At 37.6% G+C, this 17,743-nt stretch overlaps 1 protein-coding gene across 1 annotated transcript in view; it reads left to right on the forward strand.

Annotated features, from left to right (window-relative positions):
* The window catches only part of ZFYVE9 (zinc finger FYVE-type containing 9), a 190,163-nt gene that overhangs the window by 52,543 nt on the left and 119,877 nt on the right, over nt 1–17,743 (forward strand). Inside the window, exons 3-4 of the mRNA XM_082615903.1 lie at nt 9,903–10,008; nt 13,539–15,640. Coding sequence (XP_082472029.1) covers nt 9,939–10,008; nt 13,539–15,640 — 2,172 coding nt within the window. The 5' untranslated portion in view covers nt 9,903–9,938. The remainder of the gene's footprint in view (nt 1–9,902; nt 10,009–13,538; nt 15,641–17,743) is intronic.

The raw sequence follows: 17,743 nt of genomic DNA on the forward strand, positions 1-17,743 counted from the left end.
TTAACATCTCTACACCCTCTTACAGGAGATTATAAGACTCTTTTCTGGAGTCCAAAGAAAAGACCTACATATACTGACATTTGGAGGTCTCCCAATGAAATAGCTGTGTTCCCACCCAATCACCATGCAGTGGAAGCCTCCCAGTTGAGAAGCCACACATGCAGAGCTTCCAGTTGGCTTTTAGTACTTCATTTGTTCAATGTGAGGCATTTGGGGAAAGCGTCCAATGTGAAGACAGAGGTCAAAACACAAAACAGGAACTTGGAGGAAATAATATTGAAAACAGAAGGAGGTTTGGGGAAAAAGAAAAAAAAAAACAGACTAAATTATAGGTAATTAGAATGGTAGGAAAAAAATTATATCCATGAAATAAGCTCAAGATGTCATAAAAAGGATCAGAAAAAGAAGGTGCCCTGGAAATTAAAAGTATGATAGTTTTTGTGCATTTAATGTTTTTTAAAAAAACTATCTCAAGTTTATAGACAGTTTGCAAGTATAGTACAGAGGTCTTTTTTCTCTGAACCATTTGAAAGTAAGTTGCTAGCTGCATCCCCTACCACCTTGGAAACTGTGTTTCCTACAAAAAAGGACATTCCCCTACATAACCACAATACAGCCATCAAATCAGGGAATGAGCATTGATGCATTACCACCATCTAATTATCAGACCTTATTCAAGTTTTGCCAGATGTACAAATAATGTCCTTTATGTCAAGAGCACCGAGTTTAGAATCACATGTTGCATTTAGTTGGGAGACCAGCCAGTGTTCCACACAGTTTCAATCCACCCTCCCCACTCTGTTTTGGGAGTAAACAAGGGTGTGTACGCTCATCTTGGGCTTCCCACAGCCCTCCTGTTAGTCCCACCAGCCCTCCAACCAGCCAAGGGGACTTGTCTTCCTGGTGTTGGACCCCAGGGCTGGGGCTCCCAATATGTTGCTCAAACCACTCACTCCCCAGGGAGGTTCTCCACCCATGAAATCCCCCTCCTCTTCTGAGTCCCCTCCCAGGGACACAGGTCCCAACCTGATCACTTTTCTTCCCTTCCTGCCTGATTCCACGTGGATCTTTCTTACAGCCTTGGTTGTATAAGGGTCTTTCTGCCAGTCTCCAGTTAGTTTTCAGTGAGAATTATTCCACATGTAGATGTATTTTTGATGTGTTTGTGTGGGGAGGTGAATTCCACTGTTCTCCTACTCTACCATCTTGATCTCTTTCTCTTCAATAGACTTTATTTTTTTTAGAGCAGTTTTAGGTTCAGAGAAAAATTGAGCAAAAAGTACAGGGAGTTTCTATACACCTCCTGTCCCTGCCGCCCCCCAGTCCTCCCACAGCCTCCCCTAGTATGGAGATTGCTGTGTCCTCTTCATTGCAATCTGTCAGGGAGCATGGATTTTTGTTTGTCCTATTACTGATGGTGTTCACTTTGATCACTTGTGTAAGGTGGCATCTGCCAGGATTTGCCTCTTAAGTTACTCTTTTTTTTTTTTTTTGTAATTAGTAAGTATTTTTGTGGAGAGGATCTTTGAAACTATATAAATATCCCATTCCTCATCACACTTGGAATTCATTCATTTATGTTGTAAAGACTCATGGCTTTCTGTTTTATCCAGTGGGTTATAATCTGTTGCTACCATTATTTATTTTGATGCTCAAATTGTCTCTGATTTGGTCTGTGGAAGCTCCTTCAAACTGGTTTCTCTGTCCTTTTGACATGTCCCCATCATTCTTGGACACTTCCTTTTTTTTTAAAAAATTGAAATGTAATTCACACACCATACCATAAAATTCCTCCCTTTAAAGTGTATAGTTCAGTGGTTTTTATATATTTACAGAGTCTTGCAATCATCACCACTGTCTAATTCTAGAACATTTTTCACCCCAAAGAGAAATCTTCCATCTGTTAGCAGTTACTCCCCATTTCCCTCCAGTTCCTCCCAGCTGCTGGCAACCCACTAATTTACTTTGTTTCTGTGCCTGTTTTGGACATTTCATATAAATGGAATCATGTAATCTGTAGCTTTTTGTGTCTGCTTCTTTCAGTTACCATATTTTCAAGATTCATCCATGATGTAGCATATAGCAGTACTTTATCCATTTTAATTATCATATAATATTATATTTTGTCAATGTATAATACCACATTTTATTTATCCATTTATCAGTTGATAGATCTTTGGGTCATTTTCATCTCTTGGTGTTACGAATAATGCTGCTGTGAGCATTCACAGATAAGTTTTTCTGTGAGTATATGTTTTCATTTCTCTTGGGTGTAAGCCTAGGAGTGGAATAGCTATGCCATGTGGTAACTCTTTTTAACTTTTTGAGGAACTGCCAAACTGTTTTCCAGGGTTGCCACACCATTTTACTTTCTTCCCAGCAATGTGCGATGGTTCATGTTTCCCTCCATCCTCATCAAAGTTCTTGTATTTTTTCTACTCCAGCTTTGGAATCAGCCATTTTTCCATGGAGCCCTTGTTCCTTTTAGAGAATAACAATATTTATAAATCAAATCTGGTGCTAGGTATGCTCATTGCTACATGGAATTGAGCTGAGGATTTGCTGCTCCAAGATTCTTTGTGTATAGCACTAGAGAATATATGTGTACACACACACACACTTTTACATCTATAATATTGCTATGTTCATTGAACACAAAACTATGTTTATTGCTATAAGTATGTTTATTGAAGTCCATGAGTTCAAACTGATACCCCAGATTCCAAACCAACACTGCAGGGTTCTTTCCAGTTTTCTCTTTTTCTGCATTTTAACCCCTTCTCCAACAGTGAGAAACCTTGCTCCCATTGCCCTTCATGTAGTCACTTATTTGATCCATCTTTCTACATGTAACCCATGTCCTATCACTCTCTTCTCCCCTTGGTCCTTCTAATCCTGCTCAGGCTCTGACCCGCCACCCTGGACTGCCCTCTTATATCTCCTCCGCACCCCTCCTGCATATGAAGCCGTCTTACCCACTTGTGCTGCTCTCTGTCTGCCAGACCATCCCCTTCATGTGGATGCCTTCCTCACCTCTCTTGGGCTCTAACACCCCACACTGGGCTGTCCTGTGTAGGCAGTTTCCTTCCCCCTGGGGCTCTGACACATTTATGCCGGACCACCCCTACGCAAGGACATCTGCTTCACCACACTTGGGCTCTGACTCCCCCCTTACACAGATGCCCTCTTCATCTGCTCCCTGTTTATTGAATTTTTAATAATTTTTCCCTTTTTGAAAATTTTTTCAACTTTTTATTTTTTTTATTTTTATTTTTTTTGCGGTATGCGGGCCTCTCACTGTTGTGGCCTCTCCCGTTGCGGACCACAGGCTCCAGACACGCAGGCTCAGCGGCCATGGCTCACAGGCCCAGCCGCTCTGCAGCATGTGGGATCTTCCCGGACCGGGGCACGAACCCGTGTCCCCTGCATCGGCAGGCGGACTCTCAACCACTGCGCCACCAGGGAAGCCCTCAACTTTTTATTTTGAAGTAAATGTAGACTCACAGGAAGTTGCAAAAATACTGTAGAAAGTTTCATTTACACAGTTTTTCTCACTCGTTACATCTTAGGTAACTCAAGAAAATATAAAACCCAGGAAATTAATATTTTATTTGTCCATTCATCAGTTGATAGATATTTGGGTTGTTTCTACCTTTTAGCTGTTATGAATAATGCTGCTGTGAGCATATTCATGAGTGTATGTAGTTCTCTCCCATTTATCACAGGTAGATTTATGTACCCACCATTGCAATTTAAGATACAGCACGATTCTGTCACCTCGGATATATCCCTTGTGCTACTCCTTTACAGTCACATGCACTCTTGTCTCCCCATTGTCCCATATTTAATGACTTCTTAAAATTAAAAACATTATTGCAAGTCACAGGAAGAGGAGAGCTGAGCAAGTATAGAGATAAACCATGTTATGTTCATGAATGGGAAGACTTAGTTTCATTACCAATCCTGAGGGAGGAACAGGCTAGGATTCTGATTTCTGAAAGTTGATTTTATTGGCATACTATTCCATCCTGCACCATTGCTGAGTCTTGGGGCCACTTGGGGCAGTTTTTTCTTCAGCTCCTGGCTTTATGCAGAGAGCCCAGTCTGGCCTTCTGTGATGCAGAAACTTCTAGAAGTTTATAGCACATACTTCCCATCCTACCTGCTAGCTTTCAAATCCCAGGTCTGAAGGTTGCTGTCTAGTTCTGTAACCTCTGTGAACTGCCACACTTCAGTTCTCACTCATCGCTTTGGCTTGATTTCTTCTTGGTTAATGGCATATTTCTCTTTCTTGTTTTTGAATTTCAGCGTATAAACTCTTTAAAAATAATCTATTTTGTCTAGAATTTCTATATTCAAAGTGGGAAGGAATGCATCCCACCACAAGCTCAGTACACTTTTTACCTTTTCTTTAAAAAAATTTCAAGCCTATAGAAAAGTTGAAAGAATAGTACAGTGAAGACCCATATATCCTTCACCAGATTCATCAAGTTTTACCATTTTGTCTCTTTCTCAAGCACCTCTCTCCTCGCCTCCTCCACCCTTGCCACTCACTCACACTCACATACTTTTTTCCTGAATTATTTGAAAGTTATTATTTGAAAGTTAGTTACGGATAACATAACACTTCTTCCCTAAATAGTTCAGCAGGCATCTCCTACGAGTAAGGACATTCGCATACAAAATTTAAATACCATTATCACATCCAAAAAAATGATTATTAATTTATTGTAATACTAATGTATAGTCCAGATTCCCCTGATTATCCCTTAAATGTCTTTTTTTTTTTTTTTGCTGTGTATGGGTATTTGTGTATTTTCTTTTTTAAAAAAATTAATTTGTTTATTTTTGGCTGCGCTGGGTCTTCGTTCCTGCACTCAGGCTTTCTCTAGTTGCGGCGCTCGGGCTTTCTCTAGTTGCAGCGAGCAGGGGCAACTCTTCATTGTGGCACACAGGCTTCTCATTGTGGTGGCTTCTCTTGTTGTGGAGCACGCACTCTAGGTGTGCAGGCTCAGCAGTTGTGTCTTGCGGGCTCTAGAGCACAGGCTCAGTAGTTGTGGTGCATGAGCTTAGTTGTTCCGTGGCATGTGGGGTCTTCCTGGACCAGGGCTCAAACCCGTGTCCCCTGCATTGGCAGGTGAATTCTTAACCACTGTGCCGCCAGGGAGTCCCTATTTGTGTATTTTTCTTGATCTAGGATCCAGTTAGTGTTTATGCATAGCATTTGGTTGTTTAATCTCTTTAGTCTCTCTCAATTCAGAATGATCTTGTTTTTCATAACACCGAATTTTTTGAAGAGTCCAGGACAGCTGTCTTACAGAATGCCTCACATTCTAGATTTGTAATTGTTCATGATTCAATTCAGATTAAACAATTTGGAGAAGAATAACTGTAGGTGATGTTTTAAACTTATTGCATCACATCAGGAGATACATATTGTCAGCTTGTTAAACTGTTAGTGATGCTAAGCTTGATCATTTGGTTAAGGTAGTGATTACTGCATCTCTTCGCTGTAAACATACATTTTCTCCTTTGGAATTATTAAGTCATCTGTGAAATGATATTTTGAGGCATTGTGAATATTTTCTTCTCCACTAACTGTTTACCTAAAGGCATCTGTTTTTGATGCTTGCCTGAATCAATAATTATAATTGAAGTTTAATACAACTTCTTGAGTGTAAACAGAGTATAAACACTAACTGTTTATACTGTTCATTTATTCATTCCACAGGTGTTTATTGAATAGGTACCACATCAGGTTCTGTGGCAATCACATGGTGAACACAGTCTAGTGGGTATCTTTGTGGTGTCTACAGTCTGGTGGGAGAGATGACATTAATCAAATAATCACACCAATGTATGTTTATAGATTGTGATAATTATTATAAAGGGAAAAGTGGAGGTGCTGTGAGAGATTATAAGGGGAGATCACCTTTTTTAGGGGTTCAGGGAAGACTTCTTGTGAAAGTAGTATTTGAGCTAAGAGCTAAAAGATGCAGAGTTATTTTGGCAAGGAGGGGGTGTATTGGAGACAGATAAAAAGTCTTGAAGAGGAAAAGGGCATGGTACATTGAAGAAATGTATATTCAAGTAGTGTTCCAGCACCAAGCATAGTGTCTGCACATAATAGGTGCTCAATGAATATTAGTGGAAGGGAGGATGGGGCTGAAAACTAGCCTGTGTAATCACTGTTGTTAGGTTATTTATTTTATAATAAAATGATCAACTCCGAGGCTTAAAAACTTAAATAATTGCTTATGAAGCACTTATCATGTGCCAGGCAGTGTTTTAAATGTGTTACCTATGTCAGTTTATTTAATCTTTCGGTATGTACTATTATTACTCAGTTTTATAGATGAAAATTAAGTCTCAGGTAAATTGATTAACTTCCCCAAAGTCATATAGTTAGTAAGTGAATTAGGAACTAGGATTAGAACTTGGACAGTCCAGTCCTAGAGTTCATGTTCTTATCCATTATGCTACAGTTCTTCCCATTGCTTAAAGTATAAACAATATCTTTCTCAGACTGGCATTCCAGGGCTTCCATAATATGATGCCTGTCTGCGTTTCCAGCTGTGTCCTGCTGTTACCCATGTAAATAAATCTTTGCTCCAATTTCACTGATCCCTCAATAATTGCCGATTCCTAGATCACTCCTTGCATGTCTCTCTCTGTTTGAAATTTCAGTTCTTTTTTTTTTTTTTTTTTTTTTTTGCTGTATGGGGGCCTCTCACTGTTGTGGCCTCTCCCGTTGCGGAGCACAGGCTCCGGACGCGCAGGCTCAGCGGCCATGGCTCACGGGCCCAGCCGCTCCGCGGCATGTGGGATCTTCCCAGACCGGGGCACGAACCTGTGTCCCCTGCATCGGCAGGCGGACTCTCAACCACTGTGCCACCAGGGAAGCCCCATGAACTTTTAAAATATTTATTTTATTTATTTATTTGGCTGCGTGGGTCTTAGTTGTGGCATGAGGGATCTTTAGCTGTGGCATGCAGACTCTTAGTTGCAGCATGTGGGATCTAGTTCCCTGACTGAGGATCGAACCCGGGCCCCCTGCATTGGGAGTGTGGAGTCTTAGCCACTGGACCACCAGGGAAATTCCCATTTCTTGAACTTTTACAATACTTATTCAGGTACACTTATCTGTTAATTTTATCTGACAGATTAATCACGTAGTACCTGTGTCTCTTGTGCTGTGTTGTTATTAAAATCATTTATTATTATTTAAATTTTCTTATTTAGCATTGTTTACCGTTAAGTAAATGTTAAGATTCTTGATGTTAGGGATGATATCTGAGACTTCAGTTGATCCCAGTACCCTGCATACAGTAGATGCACTATAAATATGTTGATCTGATTGTTTGTTTACTAATATTTTACATATAATGACCATGAAATGCTAACTATTGTAGATGTATATTAAATGTGCTAGATTGTGTGTTGTGAGAAATTTTATTCATCTCTTTGCATTGGACAGTCTAAATATGCAATCTTTATTAAAAAATGGCATGTATTTGAAAGTTTTTTGAACTGTAAGTCATTAGACACAAAAGACAGATTTAAGAAAAACCATTCATAGATTATGCAGCCTGTTTGTCTACCTAAACTTAAGTTACCTAACAGGAGCCAATTAATAAATAGAAGTTGACCATGGTGATCATTTTGTAATTTATAGAAATATTGATAGTAAATTGCTACATTGTACACTGGGAACTAACATAGTATTGTAGGTCAGTTACACTTCAAAAACAACAAACAGACAAACAGAAAAAGACACCAAATTTGTGGTTATCAGAGGCATAGGGTGGGAGGAGGGAGAATTAGATGAAGGTGGTCAAAAGGTAGAAACTTCCAGTTATAAGATAAATAAGTACTAGGGATGTAATATACAACATGATTAATATAATTAACGCTGTTGTATGTTATATATGAAAGTTGTTAAGTGAGTAAATCCTAAGAGTTTGCAACACAAGGATAAAATTTTTTTCTTTTATCTTGTATCTATATGAGATGATGGATGTTCACAAAATTCATGTGGTAATCATTTCATGATGTATGTAAGTCAGATCTTATAACATTGTATTAGTTTAAGTTGCACAATGTAATGATTTAATATATGTGTATATTGTGAAATGATTACCACAAGAAGTTTACTTAACATCCATCACCTCACATAGTTATACATTTTTTTCTTTCGATGAGCGCTTTTAAGATTACCTCTCTTAGCTACTTTCAGATATATGACGCAGTATTGTTAACTATACCTACCATGCTGTACATTATATCCCTAGAACTTATTTATCTTATAATTGGAAGTTTGTAACTTTTGACCACCTTCACCTGTTTCCTTCATCCCTTATACCCTGCCTCTGGCAACCCTGAATCTGTTCTCTGTTTCTGTGAGTTTGGTTTTTTTGGAATCCACGTATAAGTGAGTTCATCTGGTATTTGTCTTTCTCTGACTTATTTCACTTAGCATAATGCCCTCAAGGTCCATCCATGGTGTCGAAAATGACAGGACTTCCTTCCTTTTAATGGCTGAAGGATATTCTATCTTATACACATTCATGCACGCACACACGCACGCACAAACACACCACGTTTTCTGTATCCATTCATCTTTTGATGGGTATTTCGGTTGTTTCCATGTCTTAGCTGTTGTAAATAATGCTGCAGTGAACATGGAGGTGCAGACTCTCTTCCAGATATTGATTTTCTTTCCTTTGGTTGTGTACCTAGAAATGAAATTGCTGGGTTATATGGTAGTTATGTTTTTAATTTTTTGAGGAACCTTCATACTGTTTTCTGTAGTGGCTGAATCAATTTACATTTTAACCAGTAGTACACAAGGGTTCTTTTTTCTCAGCATTCTCTCCAGCACTTGTTATTTGTTTTCTTTTTGATGATAGCCATTCTGACAGGTTTAATGATATCTTTATGGTTTTGATTTACATTTCCCCAGTGCTTGGTGATGCTGAGCATCTTTTCATGTGCCTGTTGGCCATCTTCTGTCTTCTTTGGAAAAATGTCTATTCAGATCCTCTGCCCACTTTTAGTTTTTTTTTTTTTTTTTTTTTTTTTTGATGTTGAGTTGTATGAGTTCTTTGTATATTTTGGATACTAATCCCTTGTTGGATATATCATTTGCAAATATCTTCTCCCATTCAGTAGGCAGCCTTTTTGTTTTGTTGATAGTTTTCTTTGCTGGGCAAAAGCTTTTTAGTTTGATGTGGTTCTATTTGTTTATTTTTGCTTTTGTTTCTCTTTGCCTGAAGAGACATATCCCCCCAAAAACTGCCAAGACTGATGTCAAAGAGCATATTGCCTATGTTTTTTTTCTAGTTTTATGGTTTCAGGTCTTAACATTCAAGTCTTTTTATCCATTTTGAGTTTATTTTTGTATATGGTGTGAGAAAGTAGTCCGGTTTGATTTTTTTTTTTTTTTTGCATGTAGCTGTCCAGTTTTCCCAACACCATTTATTGAACAGGCTGTCTTTGCCCCATTCCCTGTGTTTGGGCTCTCTATTCTCTTCCATTGATCTATGTGTCTGTTTTTGTGTGAGTACTATACTATTTTGATTACTGTAGCTTTGTAGTATAGTTTAGCATCATACTCTGATGTAGTATAGCATCAGAGTATATTATGGGATAGTTTTTAATTAGTGATCCAATCACCTTATTAGTAATTGGTCTGTTCAGATTTTCTTTTTTTTAATGATTCATTGTTGGTAGGGTGTATGTGTCTAGGAATTTATCCATTTATTCTAGGTTGTCCAATTTATTAGCATGTAATTGTTCATTGTAGTCTTAAGATCCTTTCTATTTCTGTTTTACCAGTTGTAATGTCTATAAATTATATTTTAATAATTGAAAGTGTAATACAAATTTGATCTATTTTCTAGATTTAAACAAGTCTCTTGAGTGGTGTTTTCTCACCGATGGAGAATTACTTCCAAGCAGAAGCTTACAACCTGGACAAGGTGTTAGATGAATTTGAACAAAACGAAGGTGAGAATTTACTTGGTGACTCTGTTTAAATGTATTTATGATATAGAAAATGTGGGATTATAAGAGGATGCAGTACTTAAAAAAAAGAAAGGAAGGTCCAATGCCTCAATAATGATAGTATTATATATTAATATTCAGAGGAAGAACTAACATTTTTGTTAGCCCTAACTGTGTGCCAGATACTATGCTAAATCATTCACATGGATTATATCATTTAATCTTTAAAATAATCCCATGAAAGTAAATCTTACCTACATTTTACAGATGAAGTTAGAGGCACAGAAAGGTTAAGCATCTTCCCCAAGTTAGTTTGTTCATAAGTGCAGGATTAGAATCCAATTTATGGTCAGGAAAAGCTTTAGAATGTGTGATTGTATTTCCCAAGTTAAGAAAAATAGCTTCTTTCATATTGATTGACCAATAAAGCAAGATCCATTTTAAACCTAATTTTAAAAGATTTACATTTTTAAGTATCTACCAAATGGTTAATTAAATTATATATTCTCAAGGCCCAGTCTAAAAATGTCTGCTAAAGATTCACTTCATTTAGGGAATTTTCCTTAAATTCACCTTTCAGTATGACTGGAATGGGTAAGCCATAATTAAATATCTGTCTTTCACCTTATCCTGCTTCCCTGGTGTTCTTGGTTTCTAACAGAAAATGGCATGTGACAAGTTTACAAAGTGATATATTTCCATCTAAAGCCCATGATTTTAGTAGTAGTCTCCAAACCTTTACTATATCTGGTGATTCAGGTTGTTCTTTGATAGCAGTTGGGAAGAGAGATTAGTTTCGATTTTGTTGTTTTGGGCCTATGCTAGAGCAAGCATTAAAAAGATATGTGCTCATGGGGGTAAGAAGGGAGAAGAAAGATACCAGGAATGGCCTGCTCTTACATTTTACCATTGATGACCCAAAGCTAACCTGTAACCCTAGCCTAACTCCTGATTCATGTAAACATGAAACCGAATCTTTTTGGATTTTATGGGATCTAGGTGGGCTTTATACATACCAAGGTGGAAGGTGTATTATCCTCTTAGTTTCAGTCATTTATACAAGTATTTTTCTCAATCCCTTCTTTGGTTTGGCCCTATCACAGTTATTTGTCATCTACACAAATGCTACACCTAATCCTGTGAATACTATTCTTCTAGAATACCATTGACTCTCATTAATAAAATTATTAGTTCTTTACATCAGTCTCTTTGTGACTTCTATAGATTCTAGTAGGGTATTTTGTTTATAGTTGATTTGCAATACTTTTTGTTGAGTCAGTAAAAATTGTCATTTTAGTTTGAAATATAGCATTTGCTTACCAAAATAACTCCTTTAGAAGGAGAATAATTTCAGAAGCCAGCTTGTTTGTAACTATGCTCTTCATTTGTTTTCAACTATTTTTTAAACATCTCAGTACCAGTTGCATTAAAACTACCACCTCTAATCTGGTACCTTTCCAAATATATTTTTTTAAAAGTGTTTTCTCATTTCATGTTAATTTCCTCCTTTAAATGAAAAATGTACCACACACAAACTGTGATGACATTAGATAATTAACATTATACCCAGTTGGTGGTTGAGTAATGAAATTTTTAATACATGATAATTTCTGTTTGAATATTATTAAATATTCTTATAAGAGGCAGTGGTTCTTTTTTATTTCTGTGAACCAGCTTGGAATTATGATTTCTTTTTTCAAAGGAAATACATGTTACCAAATCTCAAGTCTCTGCTAGCCCAAATTTGGTAAACTCAGGATTTAACATTTAACACTCAGAGCATATTAAGCCCATTCTCCATGCAATCTGATTTTTTATGGCCTTTACAATCTGATCTTTCTAGCTTCTTTTCACTACTTTCTTACACTAATTCTTTTTTCAACCCAAACTGATTTACTTAATTGCTTTCTCAGATTGTTGTGTTTGGGGCTGTACTTTTACTTGTTCCCCTCTTACAAATGCTCTGTTTTCCAAACTTTTTGTAAAATTGTCTTTGAAGCCCAGCCCATTTCCTCCTGCTTCCATGAATTCAAGCTTGCTGCCTCAGCCTGTAAAATAACCTTTGTCCTCTCAATTTATTTTCTACTACTACATAATAGTTTTTGAATACTTATGCTATTCTGTACTGCTAGTTAACGATTCATGTGTATTGTATCTATTTCTTATTTTTCCAACTAGATTATATACTTCTTGGAGCTATCATTTAATCTCATATTCCACCCAATGTTTTTACAGTGGTAGATACTCACATAGCATATATTTATGGTGCTACAATAAATAAATGCTACGTGAATATGCTACCTACTACATATCAGGCGCTGTGCAAAGCAAGGATTTACATTGATGGAAAGAAGTGGTTTCTGCCTGAAAAAGTCAGGTAAATAAACCATTGCAATGCAGTGTAATAAAGTGCTTTAATAGAGATATGAACAAGGCGCTAAGGGAGCATTAAAGATTTATGAGAGGAAAGCACGTCTGTATAATTTCAGGGCTGTGATTATCAGATTTACTATAGGAAAACAGGAAAAGCAATAAGTGCATAATTTCTTATTTCTCTAATTAGACACACACATAGCACAGTAACTTGGAAAAATGCCATCATAGTTATGATCTATTAAAAAATAAACAGAAACATTAAATGAGATTATGCTTATTGGTAGAATATAAGAAGGTTGTTTTAATATGGCAAATGATACTTTCTGCCAAATTTCCTGAGATAATAGTATAAATATGAACCTAAATAATAATGTATTGTGACATGGTTATAAGCAGAATTTCACATGCTGTAACAAACTTTTAGGCTTATTATTGTGGGAAAATTTCAAATATATACAAAGTAAATAGAATAGTGTAATAAACTCTAGTGTACCCATTACCCAACTTCAGCAGCGATTGACAGGCTGCCATTTTTCATTTATATATCTTCATTTGCTCCTCACTCCCTGCTTCATTGTTATTTTTTACAATTTTTTGAAGATAAAATTTATACATTAAAATGTGTAGATCTTAACTGTACAGTTTTGACCAAGAGATATATCCATGTAACCACATCTCAGTCATGATGTAGATTACAGAGCATGCCATCTCCACAGAAAATTCCTTTGTTTTCCTTCCTGCTCAATTACTGTATCCTCATCACTGTTCTGATTTTTCTTCCACCTTAGATTAGCCCCTACCCCATGTTGTGCTGGGCCAGTCCAAGGCCTTCCCCATTATTGCCCTCCCCTCCCCAGCCCCAAAGTACAGCCTGGGGGCCACTTTAATTATGTCAACTAGATTGAGGTAGAATTCTTTTGTTGTTTGGAATGTTCTGAGATATTACCATTTGGTGATATATAATACAGGGAATAGTCTTAAATGTATTTTCTTATCCTTAGCTAGAAATTAGAAACTTCATACCCTAGGAATATTCTGTTTTCACATATCCTAGGAATATTTTAATTTCAGGGCATATTTGCAAATGTAGTTGATTAACTTAGTCCTAGCCTTATCAGTGTTACTAGCAAACTTATTATAATTATTTATTTTTTCAGATGAAACCGTTTCTCCTATTTTATTGGATACAAGGTGGAATAAGATTCTAGATCCCCCTTCTCCCCGACTGTCATTTAACCCTGCACTGGCCAGTGTGAATGAACCTACAGTTTCTGAGTCACAGCCACAACTGAAAGTCTTCTCCCTGGCTCATTCAGCTCCTCTTAACACAGAGGGAGAGGACCATTGTGCTAATGGACAGGACTGTAGTCTGAATCCAGAGATCAACACAATGTGGATTGATGAAAATGCGGTTGCAGAAGACCAGTTAATTAAGAGGAACTGTAATCAAGATGATCAATGCAGTACTGTCGAAGTGGGAGAGAAGAAATGTGGAAACCTAGCTTGTCTGCCAGATGAGAAGAGCGTTCTTGTTGTAGCCGTCATGCATAACTGTGATAAAAGGACATTACAAAGCGATTTACAGGATTGTAATAATTATAATAGTCAATCCCTCATGGATGCTTTTAGCTGTTCACTGGATAACGAAAACAGACAAACTGATCAATTTAGTTTAAGTGTAAATGGGTCCACTGAAAAAGATATGAACTCAGAGAAGCAAATGGATCCATTGAGTAGACCAAGTGCAGAGGGGGATTCTGTTAAATACATATGTACTACTTCATCTGATAATCTAGCCAGTGTCTGTTCCCCTTCACAGTTACAGGATGATGAAAATATAGATAGAGACCCCACCATGTCTGTGATTACAAGTTTAACACCAGATTCAGTAATCTCATCCCAGGGAACAGATGAAGGTCCTGCTGTAAAGCAAGAGGACTCTACACCAGATGAGGTTCTCACTGGCAAAACCAGCTCTCCTAGGACAGATCTAGGAAGTGCAAACTCCTTTTCCCACTTGAGTGAGGGGATTTTGATGAAAAGAGAGCCAGCAGAAGAAAGAACAACTGAAGAATCCATCCAGTCTGGTTTACCTTTGCTTCTCAAAGCTGACATGCCTAATGGGTCTGGCAGGGATGATAACTGTGAACAGTTTTCAGATTGCCTTGTGCCTGGTGAAGTTAGAGCTGATGAAAATGAAGGCTGTAAACATGAAGAAATTCTTGGCACTACAGAACTTCTTAATATGACCGAGCATTTCTCTGAATCTCAGGAGATGATTAATTGGAAATTGACTAAACCAAACAAGATGAATGACAGCCAAGTAAATAAAGAAAATGAGAAGTTTCTGCACATGAATCAGCCTGAAGATACTTATGATGATAGTGGAGGAGAGTGTGATAGAATGGCAGAAGCAGGTCTAGATTTAAAACAAACTTGCATGAATGAAAATGAAGGATGCGATTTCTCCACTGTTATGGATACACCAGCAGCAAATTCACTATCTAATTGTTGTGATTCCTATGGAATGCAGAGCCCAGTTGTTTGTTTTGTTCCAAAGACTTTACCTTCCAAAGAAGATTCAGTAACAGAAGAAAAGGAAATAGAGGAGAGCAAGTCAGAATGCTACTCAAATATTTATGAACAGAGAGGAAATGAAGCCACAGAAGGGAGTGGACTACTTTTAAACAGCACTGGTGACCTAATGAAGAAAAATTACTTACACAATTTCTGTAGCCAGGTTCCATCAGTGCTTGGGCAATCTTCACCCAAGATAGTAGCAAACCTGCAATCTATCAGTGTTCCTTTTGGCGGTGCAAGACCCAAGCAACCTTCTAATCTTAAACTTCAAATTCCAAAGCCATTACCAGACCATTTACAAAATGACCTTCCTGCAAACAATGGAAATAATATTAAAAACAAAAATGATGTTCTTGGAAAAGCAAAATTAGGGGAAAACTCAGCAACCAATGTATGCAATGCCTCTTTGGGAAATATCTCTATTGCTGATACAAATGGGGAACATTCAGAAAGTTATGAGTCTGGGATATCCAGTAGACAGTGCATTGCATTACCTCCAGAAAGCCCGGATAATGATCTCAGAGCTGGTCAGTTTGGAATTTCTGCTAGAAAGCCATTTACCACTCTGGGTGAAGTGGCTCCAGTGTGGGTACCAGATTCTCAGGCTCCAAATTGCATGAAATGTGAAGCCAGGTTTACATTCACCAAAAGGAGGCATCATTGCAGAGCATGTGGGAAGGTAAGTTGTGTGTATCAGCTCAGGAGTCTGGCGTGTGCATTTTGTAATGCTCAATTAGAAATTAATAAACGTTAATATAAGGTGAACATACTTCTCCTTGAGATGACATCATAAATAGTTTTTGAGCATGCAATTCTAGTAAATTTCCAAATGAAAAATGACCTCGCTGATTCTTAGTGTTTATATAATTTTTTTTTTGTTGTGAAGATTTAAGCTGAATCAGTTTTCATGAATAGATGAGAACTGAGGAAGTGGTAACTTTGGTTTCTGTATTGATACTTGGTTAATGGAATAGCTTGAAATAAGGAAGTTATTCTTTTGATTTAAGAAATGTTTGTGAATGACTTCATATTTTTAAATTCTTGAGTAATTGAATATTATACTTAGAATCCATCCCAGTTTTTGCTATAGGATTTTTGCCATTGTACTAGACATTCTGGAACTTTTGGTACACATAGACATATATTTTTGTCTTCCCCCCCCCATATAACTTTGATACAAAAAAGAGTTGAAGGCTATAGATCCTTGTGACAAGGTTATAAGAATAGGTGATATTCCTTAGCTCTCCCTATATTCTGTTAGCTAGTACCACATCAATATACTAGTCTGTTTTTTAAACAAGAACTGTAAACAAGGAGGAAATGGGATTTTGTATTTTTAAAAAGAATGTAAGGTTTGATGTCAGGTCTGGATTTGAACTTCAGCTTTGTTACTTTTAACTATATAACTTTATTAAGCTTTATTTTTTCATAAACGAATCAAAAGAAAATTTTCATTGGGCTGTTGTGAAGATTAAATGAAATTACATGTAATTGTAAGTACTCAGTAATTAACCTCTACTTCCTTTCTTGCCTGATTTATTGGTCTGTCTGTATTAATTCGATTGACTTCAACTTCAAGGAACAGAATATCTGGCCCTCAGTTATTTAGACAAAAGTAACATTTATTTCATATAACAAGAGGCCTGAAAATAGAGACTCTGTTATGTCTGGGTGTAGAGTCAGGATCACTGAAGTTCTCTTGGCCTTTCCCTCGTGGTCTCAAGATAGTGGCACAGCTTTAAGCATCAAGTCCAACCTGACTACTTCCCAAATGCAGAGAAACTGGTTGGTGGCAAAAGAGCCTATTCCTCTTGCTGCCCTCTCATCAGGGTAGAAAGAATCCCCAGCAACTTCTTTCAGTTTATTGGCCGGTTCCAGACCACAGGTCCAGTTTAGACCAATGACTGACAACAGGGAACAGGATTGCCAGGATTGGCTAAGATCAATCATGATTCATCCCCTGGGGCTGAGCCCAGTGTTGCCTCAACAAAAGTGGGATTCTCTCAATAAGGAAAAGGGGGAGAATGGTTCCTGGGTCGGCATTCAAAAAGGGCTACTATAGGGTCCTAGAACAAAAGAACCAAATGATGGGGAGCAGAAAGTAGTTAAAGCTGAAACTGGGCTGTTAGTCTCTGATTATTAAAATTTGGAGAAAATAATGTGTCTAATTCCTAAATATTTCGCAGTCTGAAGTAAACCTATGGTCAGTAGCCTGAACAGTCAGTTTTCTGTTAGGGGATTAGAATCATCATTTTTTTGTTGTTCTATGTTTTGCTTACTGTGTATAACACTTTCTGAAATTTTTGCTTGTTTTTAAAAAATTTCCTTCCTATTTATTTATTTATTTAGGCTGTGTCAGGTCTTAGTTGTTGCACACGGGATCTTTCGTTGTGGCGGGTGGGCTCTTTGTTGCGGCATGCGGGCTTCTCTCTAGTTGTGGCACGTGGGCTCCAGAGCACGCAGGCTCAGTAGTTGCGGCACATGGGCTCCAGAGTGCACAGGCTCTCTGGTTGTGGTGTGCGGGCTCTCTCATTGTGTGCAGGCTCAGTAGTTGCGGCACATGGGCTCTCTAGTTGTGGCACGCGGGCTTAGTTGCCCCGCAGCATGTGGGATTTTAGTTCCCCAACCAGGGATCGAACCCGCATCCTCTGCATTGGAAGGCGGATTCTTAATCACTGGACCACCAGGGAAGTCCCAAAATTTTGCTTAAGCAAATAATAAAAATGCTTTTGTTCCAGACCAGCATATACAGATGTAATGACTAAATAGGTAACTTAGATGG

The sequence above is a fragment of the Mesoplodon mirus genome (assembly GCF_964341445.2).
Source record: "Mesoplodon mirus genome assembly, chromosome: 3".
Taxonomy (NCBI): Eukaryota; Metazoa; Chordata; class Mammalia; order Artiodactyla; family Ziphiidae; genus Mesoplodon; species Mesoplodon mirus.